Source organism: Battus philenor, unplaced genomic scaffold (genome assembly GCF_028537555.1).
Source record: "Battus philenor isolate CCGP_79_NKW_IND1 unplaced genomic scaffold, ilBatPhil1.0.hap1 SCAF_11, whole genome shotgun sequence".
NCBI classification, from domain to species: domain Eukaryota; kingdom Metazoa; phylum Arthropoda; class Insecta; order Lepidoptera; family Papilionidae; genus Battus; species Battus philenor.
The window spans coordinates 3,446,221-3,456,465 of NW_027181673.1; the positions used below are offsets into that span (position 1 = coordinate 3,446,221).

Genomic DNA, 10,245 nt, shown 5'->3' on the forward strand with positions numbered 1-10,245 from the left:
AAAAGTATAATCAGTACAACAGCCTTAGTCCGGTAAAGAAATCATCAGATCATTGAATTTATAAACATTTCTCCCATTTCATTCAGAATCTGTAAACTTGTCTAAACCAAACATATGAATAATAAAATTAATACAAAGACACATAGCTCTTCGCTAAATACAGTACCCGGCGATAAATATTGCACATCGACCTTTGGAAAGAGACAATCGGCTAATTTCGGCTTCGTAGAGCGTTATCTCTGTCGCAGGAAATACAATGACTGACAAAACGTCAGAGATATTGCTCTATGAAGCCCAAATTAGTCGATTGTCTCTTTCCAAAAGTTAATGTGCGATATTTATCGCCTGGTATTGTATATTTGATTTCCCAAGTTACATAAAATTAAAATTATATTAGCTATCCCCATCTGCTGTGCAGACTTAATGAACACCTCCTCGCTGTCACAAAAAAATTTCCCACCAAATTTCAAGTCTCTAAGCCTTCAGGAGTTTACGGAGGTAATCCAGAGATATCGTGATGTCAGTACATAAGTATAAATCTCTTGTATGTATAGACAATATAAAGAAATATTAATTTAATAAAATTCTTAGGCTGCCTTTTATATTCCCTCGCAATATCCTTGCATTTCATAACACTTTCAAACATATCTCTTTTTATAACAATCTAATCTATTTACTTTTACTTTAATATAAAAATAAAGTTTTATTTTTCTAGCCTAAACTAAACATTTTGTATGAGAAAAAAAAGTGTTTACTAATCTTTTCATATTAAATTCGTGTTAAAATGTAGAATGACGACTGCACTTTGTATAAGCTACATTCCAGGATTTAATTATTCAATAAAAAAGAAATAAAATTATAAGTATATCTAATTAATTCAAAAATAGCATGTATCATACACCTATAAAATATTTATGTGAAAACATACTTGAGCTTGGACTGCAAATATTAGATATTTCTTATTGAATAAATTTCTTAAAGATGAAATACACAATTTAGTACACAAAAAAACAAATTTTGGTGAAGAGAATATAAATAAAGCATTGTTGTCAAAAATAATGTATTTATTATTCATATTACTGGATTAGAAGTGAAGAGATTTGTAAATTGGCTCTAACATATCTACCTTACACATTACCAATTGCATATGCAAAAATATTCAAAAAACCATTATAATACACTCCATATATCTTACACATGTAGGAGTCATAGTACAAGGAACCATTCTCACTAACAATATATTTTCTTTTTAATGAACAACCTAATGTTTATACCAAGTACCACATTGTGATGTTGCTGAATCAGGAATGTGATGTAACACAAAGGTAGTAAAATAAAATTACTTGAGAGAACAGATCTAATTGCAGGAAAGAATTAGCTTAAATGAACACTTGGCACTATATGAAATTACACTGAATTAATTATTAGATTTTATATAAATAGAAAAGAACTACAGAGTCCATATGATCCACCTACTAAATGATTCTCACACTGTGTCCATGGATTCCTCATTTGTCGGTTCCGTCTCCATCTCCATATCCTTTTCATCTATCCCTGAATACTTCAGTCTCAATTTTTCATAATGTATTTGCTCTTTTGCTGAAACCGATGGTTTACATTTCGTCAAAGCCGCTCTAAAATCTTCAAATGTTACAAAAATATCACCCTCAAGTGTCCCATTGGAAATGTGGCTTGTTAATGTATTTGTGGCAGCTGCTCGGACAAGACCTGAAAGGTCTGCACCTGTGTACCCATCAGTTAACTCTGCAATCACCTGCAAATCCACATCTGGCCCTATCTGTGGCTGTGTACCCTCCTTAGTCAACTTCCTCAATATGTCATACCGGTCTTCTCTGGCTGGCATACCTACATACATGACACGGTCTAATCGTCCTGGCCGCAGCACTGCAGGGTCAATAATATCAGGCCTATTTGATGCCGCCAAGACAAATACACCTTCACGGCTTTCAATACCATCCATCTCTGTGAGCAACTGGTTTACAACCCTTGCAGCTCCATTATTGTCTTGTGAAGTACGTCTTGGACATAGTGCATCAAATTCATCAAAGAATATAACACAGGGAGCAGAATTCCTAGCACGTCTAAAACATGTTCTGACTGCTCTTTCACTCTCACCAACATACATATTTAATAATTCAGGACCTTTCACAGATATAAAATTAACTCCAGCCTCATTAGCCACAGCTTTAGCCAATAATGTTTTTCCACATCCTGGTGGTCCACACAGTAGAACACCACTAGGTGCAGATAAGCCTAGTTTTTTTAATTGTTCAGGATATTTCACTGGTGCTAAAACTGCTAGTTGCAAATCTTTACGCACTTGATTTAGTGATCCTACATCATCCCATGTTACATCTGGAACTGTGACAATACCCTCACGGACAGCACATGGTTTTGTTGTTTTCAAAGCTTTGGTGAAGTCATCCTGTCTTATAGACAACCCTGACAATTGTTCAGATGTGTAGGGCACATTATCTTCAAGCAAACTTAGAACATCATTAAGTGGATTCTTAGGAATTTCTTTTTCAATGACATTCCCATTATTTTGTTCTTTATCAGTCGCAGGTGGCTCCTGGATAGGGTTTTCTTGTTGTGAAACTTCAGACTCTTCTTTCTGTTGATTATCGACTTCAGTTTTCTCTCCTTTTCCTTCTTCATTGGGTACAGGCTCTTCAGTTCCTTTATCTCCGTTAGGTATACTATTAACCTCTTCATTTGACTTCATTGAATCTGGTGCAATAATAACAACAGGTGGCACTTTTGTGTTGCTACGGATCTCTGAAAAAATTCTCTTTACTGCATATGTACTTGCTTTGTTAACAAGAGCCTGTAAATCGGCTCCAACAAAACCTGGAGTGATTTGAGCAAGAATACTCATATCTACATCAGGGTCTAAAGCTAAGTTTTTACATAGAATTTCTAGTATTTCTTTTCTAGCTTTTAATGACGGGATACCCAATGTAATTTCTTGTTCAAGGCGGCCTGCTCTTCTTAGTGCAGGATCCAAAGCATCAGGGTTATTTGTGGCTGCTAATATGAGAACAGAAGCACCATTTTCACTTAGACTGTCCAAACTTGCCAATAACTGAGCCACCATACGCTTCTCCATATCTTTCTGGGCATGAATTCTATTACCACACACAGCATCCAATTCGTCAATGAACAAAATACTTGGTGCAACAGAAACTGCTCTTTCAAATAACTCTCTTATCCTTTCCTCAGACTCCCCCGACAATCCACCAACTAATTCAGTACCGCTTACAGCAATCAGCGGTAATTGAAGTTTGCCAGCAATGGCATGTGCTAATAATGTTTTTCCAGTTCCTGGTGGCCCATGCAAGAGGGCTCCTCTAGGAGCTTTAATCCCCAACTCTTTATACACTTCTGGATGTTTCATATGCAATATTAAGTCACAAATTTGTGTTATTATATCTGACAACCCTCCTATATCTTCAAAACTAACCTTAACATGTTTTGCCTCGCCTATTTCGAACTTTTTCTTTGCGATAGGATTTTTATTCGCATCAGCCTTTCGTTTTCTCTCGGGCGGATGCTGTACATTCGGTAATTTTGTGGTATTTTCCGCGGCCGTGCTGTTAGTATTCCGCGTAGGTATATGTGGAGTTATCGTAATTTGATCACTGATTTTTGGTAATTTCGGCGCCGCGCTGCCATCTTCATCGCTACTAAGTATGTCTATCGGCTCTCCGGATTTATCTGTAGCTCTGCGGGAGGCCGCCGGGCGTTTTTTATCTTGCATCTTGTACATCGCTAATAAACGATCGTTGAGTTCACTATTATTTTCATCTAATAATTCTATATCAGATTCCTCCTCCGAGCCTTCTGACGTGGTCGCGCCGTCCAACCCGTAGCTCTGTAAAACCACCTTGTAAGCGCTCTCGACCATCTGACAGAATGCGTTGTCGCTTCTATTGCTGTATTCACGATATCGGTCTTTTAGAGAACGCGCCATTTGGCTGACATCGACGAACGTTTTGTCCACATTCTCTGCTAAATAATTCTTCACACGCGATACAATTATTGGGTCGTTAAGAGTCTTTTGTCTAGTTTGATGTTTCTTCATATTTCTCTCGTAGACTAATGTTATTTTCGGTGTATTCTTAATAATTTCGTACTGTCTTCGTCGTAACTCACAATGTTTGACAGCGGCGTCACCGAATCAATGGAATAGTTGCCACAGAAAACAAAATAAAAATGGTTATAACCACAAACAATAAAAATTGTTTTATAAAACAAAAATATTATTATTGTCTTCAAACATTACGTGTAAAATTAAAATTAATTTTATTATTCTTTTTAATGTTTCAGTTACCTAAAAGCACATTAACCACAGAACTAAAAACACCACCCGATAAAATAATGAAGGAAAATCTTATAAAGATTTTTATGAAACTAACAGAACTAGAGAGATCACCAAGTAAACGGTAAATATACGTAATAAGCTTTTCTTGATTAAATTATTTTCTGACGAAAATCAAAACTAATGTAAGCATTTATTATTTTAGGTGCTTGGAGGAAAAAGACTGGAACTTAAAAGATGCTTTGGATTTTTTTGTAAAGCTGGTGAAATTAATTCACATTGATGTTTTGTACGACACGCCCGTATCTAAATAAGTTTAGTTATAAAACCATGTTGTCAAATCCTTATGAGGATAATCAAAAATAATTAAACTATACTGTTATTTCTCAAGTGATTATTTTGTTATTTCACACAAGAAATAGATTGTTAGAAGGATTTTATTGTAATTTATCATTTTTATGATTTACACATTACTTTGACCAATGCTATTTACTCCTTGGTAATTAATCTTCACCAAATTTGAGATAGAAAGGTGAAGGGTGATTAGATCTCTATAGCAACTAAGCTAGAGAGCTCCCCATAGTTTTCGTGGTCAGTCAAATATATTTTTTTCTCCTTATTAAGAAGCCACAAATTCGGTAACTTAGGACGTTGCTCAATGGAGTGATGCAAATGCCTCCAAAAGAGAGCCTAGACTTGGGCATACGAAACTTGTTTAGCATTCTTGTTAGAATATGTCGGAGAAATCCTAATAACTGCTCTAACGGTTTCTGTTATTGGAATGTCGGGATGGGACACTTTAAAAACAATATTACTACTTTGGAAACCATTAGTGCTTGATGAAATGGTGGGGCAGGAACGTTGTATAGAATTTTTTTTTAAACCTTCATGTATTTTAGATAAAGGCATGCTGTCTGGTAGGGCTTTGCCCTAATTATGAATGTTTAGGTTAATCAATTTTCTTTATTGTATAGATCTTTATAGTATATCCATTAAGACATAATGTATGATTTCATTAATAGAGTAAGTCACTAATGAAATGACAAATTTATCTTGAAAAATACTATATTGGTGTTTGCATTTAAAAGTTAAATGTATTCAGTGAGGAAAGAATACAGTAAAACAATTTTTAGATTTGTGTCCCAATGACAAATGTTTAATTATTCTTACATGTTTTACTGTGTGCGCCTACAATAGACAAACATTTTATTTTGTGCTTTATTATGTGAAATTATTAAATTTATATATATGGTTTGTTTTGCTGTTGTTGTGCCTATGTGAAATAGAATAATGACATTAGATATGTTATTTACCAAATATTAAGCCGATAATATACGAGTTTTAGCAAAAACCATTTAGTTTTTTTTTATTTAGGAATAAATTGACATTGATTACTTGCTATTTTCGTAAACGGAAGCTTTCAATGGCAACATTACTACTTTTTATGAGTGCAAATTAAGTTCGAAGATCTGCATAAATTTTATTTGTTATAAAAGAATAAGAATATCGAAATTAATAAAATGTTATTTATTACATTATAATAGCAGTATTAAACAATCATTTCAAGATGTCTTGCATATTCTATTGTTTGCTCCGCTAGTTCAGCTGAGGGTAAAACTCCAGCAGCCGCTAAACAAGTCTCTTCTGCCGCATTAAAATGATAGCAGTTGTCCGGACCAAGCACCCAATTGCGCTGGGAAACAGAATAATTATTAGATTTAAAATATGTTAAGTGATGTACAAAAATGTCTGTAATAAAATTTAGCATGCGGTTTGTACCACAATTGTACTCTCTATGGTAATGTATTATTGTTTTAATACATGGTGCTTAAATGAACAATATGTATTTTTATTTTTCTTCATTGTTTCAGCCAAGAATGTTCACTGCTCCTAATCATACACATATATACATAATCCTCTCCCCATAGATTTCCAATAGGACTGGTTGGAAATGACCTGTATTGTATTTCAATAACAAAACTAGATTGTTGAGTAGATGTCATATACTGTGCTTGCATGGCCCACTGCCACTAACCCACTGAAACATTTCAGTATCTTTGTTTACCAAGTTAAATCAAAATTCAATTTTAATTAAAATAAATTTAGTATATATGGTTATAAGCAAAATCAGAGATTTGAATGCATATTTACTTTAATTGAAAATGTATATATAAATACAAACTGGAGATTTTATGATCATTAAACTTTAAGCATTGTATCTTTTTAGCATTTTACGAATAAAATATTTACTCATAATAACTTATAAGATCTTATTGAAGATAAAAGTAGTAATTGCCCAAGCATTAGTGATTAAAAACAATCACTTGTTTCATTAATAGTAGCAGATACTGGTTTAATTTTTAGTAACCTGAACAGGACGCCATATACATCTAGCACTAGACAATCTATTGCTGCAATGATAATATATACTTTCTCATACATCTTGATAAATAATAGTGATAAATATTTCTATAAAAATACTGTCTATTTACCTTCTTCCCATATTCAAGAACAGCCGCCTGTGATGGCAAATTGAGCCTTCTTGCTGCTTCAGCACAAGGTATACTCAAATACGCCTTCTCAATGCAAGCCGCAATTTCACCTCTAACTGTCTCCAGCAAACTGTCCATAAACAGTGTGTAGCTCTCTGCCGGGACATTACCCTTTGTAAAAAAGAATAATCATTGTTTAATGTTTTTATGTAAAAATGCAGTAAATAATTATTGCGTCGACCATTTAAATAGGACAGTATGTCTTCAACTGTTTTATTCGGTTTATTAAGACAATCATAAAATTCTCTCTCTAGTTCTCATTTATGATAAATTTATTTAAATCAATATACTAAATGTTACTAAATTTAATATACTAAACGTTTGTGTTGTTGGCCACTAAATTCAAAATAATTTTGCAACCTAAAGTATAATTGTGCATTTGAATTTGAATGTATACAGTGAGATGGCCACTGCCATTTGCCTTGGTCATGATTTCAACATAGACTATGTATATATATAAATACACCACTTCAATCACATCTGCCTTTGATTTACCTCACCATTAATGGTATAACTATGCGCACTGGGTGATCTCTCATCATCATTGGCTAGATAAAAATATGTTTTTTTTATAAATGGTATATGGCCTCCATTGTTAGAGACCTCTAGTGTCCCCTTTCTGATTTTGGGACAGGGCATTTAACATTTTCTTTTGAATAACTGTTTCATATACTTATTCTTTACTCTTCTTTTATTCAAAACCTGGATATTGTTGAACATTACTTGATGTTCAATGCGCAATAATAATGTGTCTAAAAAGTATTGTGGTTATGGCTAGTAACATAATACAATTCTTATGAAGCTACTTAGGGATTAGCTAGGCCAATAGACAATTATTCACTACAATTCTTATTGCAAAAAGACTATATGAAAACTCATTAAAAATTCTCTGATTAATAATAGCATAAGTATTGCATATAATTACTATGAGTTTCATAACACACTAAATTTTGTGGAAATCCTCTAAAATTATCTGGAGAATTTTCTTAAGGAAACCCAATTAATTATTTTGCAGACCATATTGGTACTGATTGGAAAAATCTACAAAAATCTGTTACAACTAGTCATAACTGCCTTTGAAGACGAGATGTTAACTAGTCAATAATTGATAAATAACCAACCATTTGTTTACGCTCACATCCTAATCCAGAATGTGCAAGTATCATTCTACAGTGCCACCTACCTAACTTTTTTTGTGGTCATCTATCTAGGTTCATGAAGGGGCACTCCAAAATCACAGGCAATATCAATAGTTTATTTAGAATTTCCGAGAAGTTGGTTGGCTAGACTACAGCTAACCCTGATACAAAATGAGTGCAATCTTACTTAGTTGGAGAAACCAGCCCATTGAGATGGGACATGTTAGTTAAAACTGAGAAATCAGAAAGAATAAAAAGACAACACTGACAACCTACACTAAATACTCACACTTACATATCATCTGTACAGCTATTAGTGTGCTTATTAAAATAAATAAATAATTTTTTGTATATTATCTTACCTTTGCTAAAAATATTTTGTTATAGCTTCCTTCCATGAGGTACTGTTCAAGGGCCAATGGGTGTCTTACATATGGATCTGCCCTTATTACATCAACAGGAAGACGCTCAAGCTCTGTATGGAACTCTGCAACTCTGTTTTGTGCAAGCAGGAACAGTAGGTTTAAGCCCAGCAGTTGATACATAAATGCTGATTCAGGCAAATGATCTCTGTAAAATATAAATGATTGATTTAAGAAATATTATTGGTCGTTCATAAGAAACTAAAAATAAATAAATCATTCATGAACCAGCACATGCAGTATGGTAGACTAGGCTAAAAACAAGGTGGACAACTATATAGTTAAGATCATGGAAAGTCACTGAATGGGATAATATGGGACTGGTCATTGTAGCAACCTAGGGGGGAGGAGTATGACTTGAAGTATCGCTTATCAGCTGATTTGATGATAAAAAATATAAAGGACTGGAAGTAATATACTGCGATTTCAATATCTAAGACATAGGTAAAGTTTTGCTATAAATAAACACAGGGAATTGGTGAAGGAGGTCCACCCATGTTCCTAATGTTGTATAAAGAAGCTTCACACAAGTTCTTAACTAAATCTTTGGAGGAAGTCTTTGTCCAGCAGAGCACATTTTGTTGCATAAATGGAGATGATGCTAAAATACCAGTAACTAGTATGGTAAGTGTGGTAAGTTTGGTAAATTAATCAGAAGAGTAAGATTTCCCACAAATACTTATTGAGTTTGGTTTTGTAGAGTGTAGAGAGCAGTTTGATTATAGGACAATTAAATGCCAATTGTCCTATAATCAATCAGTAATTGTTCAAATAACACTTAAAATCACTTACTTGTAATCGAAGTAATAGCATTTCAACTGTGACATGTATCTCTCGAAAGCTTTTACGTCTTTGCTCGCGACGGCCCATTGAGCACCGATTTCAAGTACATCTCTGGCCAAGATTAACTCTTTCTGATTAGCTGCAGCATTGTTACTTGGTAGAAAACTTAGTTGTGTCAATGCAACCTGTTATAATAATATTAATATTATTTATCACTTATATTATTAGTTACATAGTATTTTTTGAGACTATCATTTTAATATCTTTAATTCATATTTTATTTAAACACAATCCTTTATTTTAAAAGACATTAAAATCTTAAATTCATTTGACAAGTCATCCTACCTTTATTTTGTTTAAAAGTTCTCCACATTTATCAAGTTTCCGTGGCTTTTTAGCCCATTCAGTTTTGAGATTTTGATATAAAGTAGCCACATCTTTTAAAGAAGCCATTTAGGAAATTTTATAATACTATTTCAGTAAAATTTAATGATTAATCTTCGAATTCAATGTTTTTCGTGTTTGACTTGCAACTTTTGCTCTTACCTATATTTAAGCTGCATATTCATCTTTTCGTTATGGTTTGCTAGTGTTGCTATTTATAAGAACATGTCCATATTTAGGTAACATATGATAAAAATCTAAATAATTACAATTTATAACTTATAGGCTGCCTATGTTATTATATTTATGATATAATATGAACATTCTTTTCGATGATATTATTTTCGTGACTACTAAAAAACGTTAAGAAAAAAACAGACGACTAAGTCAGTTTGTTTTAAAAGAAAAACTAAAGTGTGGCGTGTATATGAGTGTTTAGCGCGTGGTTGTGAACTATCAACCGTGCCCGTATTTGCTCCAAAAAATCAGTTCAAACGACGGTAGCATTGCTGGCTGCGCCCGTATGCATTATTCTAATTTAAATTTCAACGTACAAAAATTATTTAAAATATTGTATTGTGGTCGCAACGCTACAAGTGTAATTGAATAAATTGTTTCATAAT

General features: G+C 33.4%; 3 protein-coding genes across 4 annotated transcripts in view; 1 reads left to right on the top strand and 2 right to left on the bottom strand.

Moving 5' to 3' along the window:
• The window catches only part of LOC137931503 (uncharacterized), a 35,334-nt gene extending 29,769 nt beyond the window's left edge, over window positions 1-5,565 (top strand). For both annotated transcript variants that reach the window (XM_068774914.1, XM_068774924.1), the window contains 2 exons: window positions 4,351-4,466; window positions 4,548-5,565. In XM_068774914.1, coding sequence (XP_068631015.1) covers window positions 4,351-4,466; window positions 4,548-4,656 — 225 coding nt within the window. In that variant the 3' untranslated portion in view covers window positions 4,657-5,565. The remainder of the gene's footprint in view (window positions 1-4,350; window positions 4,467-4,547) is intronic.
• smid (nuclear valosin-containing protein-like smid) lies at window positions 1,044-4,202 on the bottom strand. Its single transcript, XM_068774936.1, has one exon. It carries the CDS (start codon window positions 4,103-4,105, stop codon window positions 1,487-1,489), a length of 2,619 nt encoding a protein of 872 aa, XP_068631037.1. The 5' UTR covers window positions 4,106-4,202; the 3' UTR covers window positions 1,044-1,486.
• Window positions 5,566-5,850: 285 nt separating the features above from the next.
• On the bottom strand, window positions 5,851-9,791 carry LOC137931522 (26S proteasome non-ATPase regulatory subunit 8-like). The gene is made up of 5 exons (XM_068774948.1): window positions 9,584-9,791; window positions 9,248-9,423; window positions 8,396-8,603; window positions 6,835-7,005; window positions 5,851-6,035 (listed from the first exon to the last, which is right to left on the bottom strand). Exons 1-5 carry the CDS (start codon window positions 9,689-9,691, stop codon window positions 5,892-5,894), a joined length of 807 nt encoding a protein of 268 aa, XP_068631049.1. The 5' UTR covers window positions 9,692-9,791; the 3' UTR covers window positions 5,851-5,891.
• Between the last annotated feature and the right edge of the window lie 454 nt (window positions 9,792-10,245).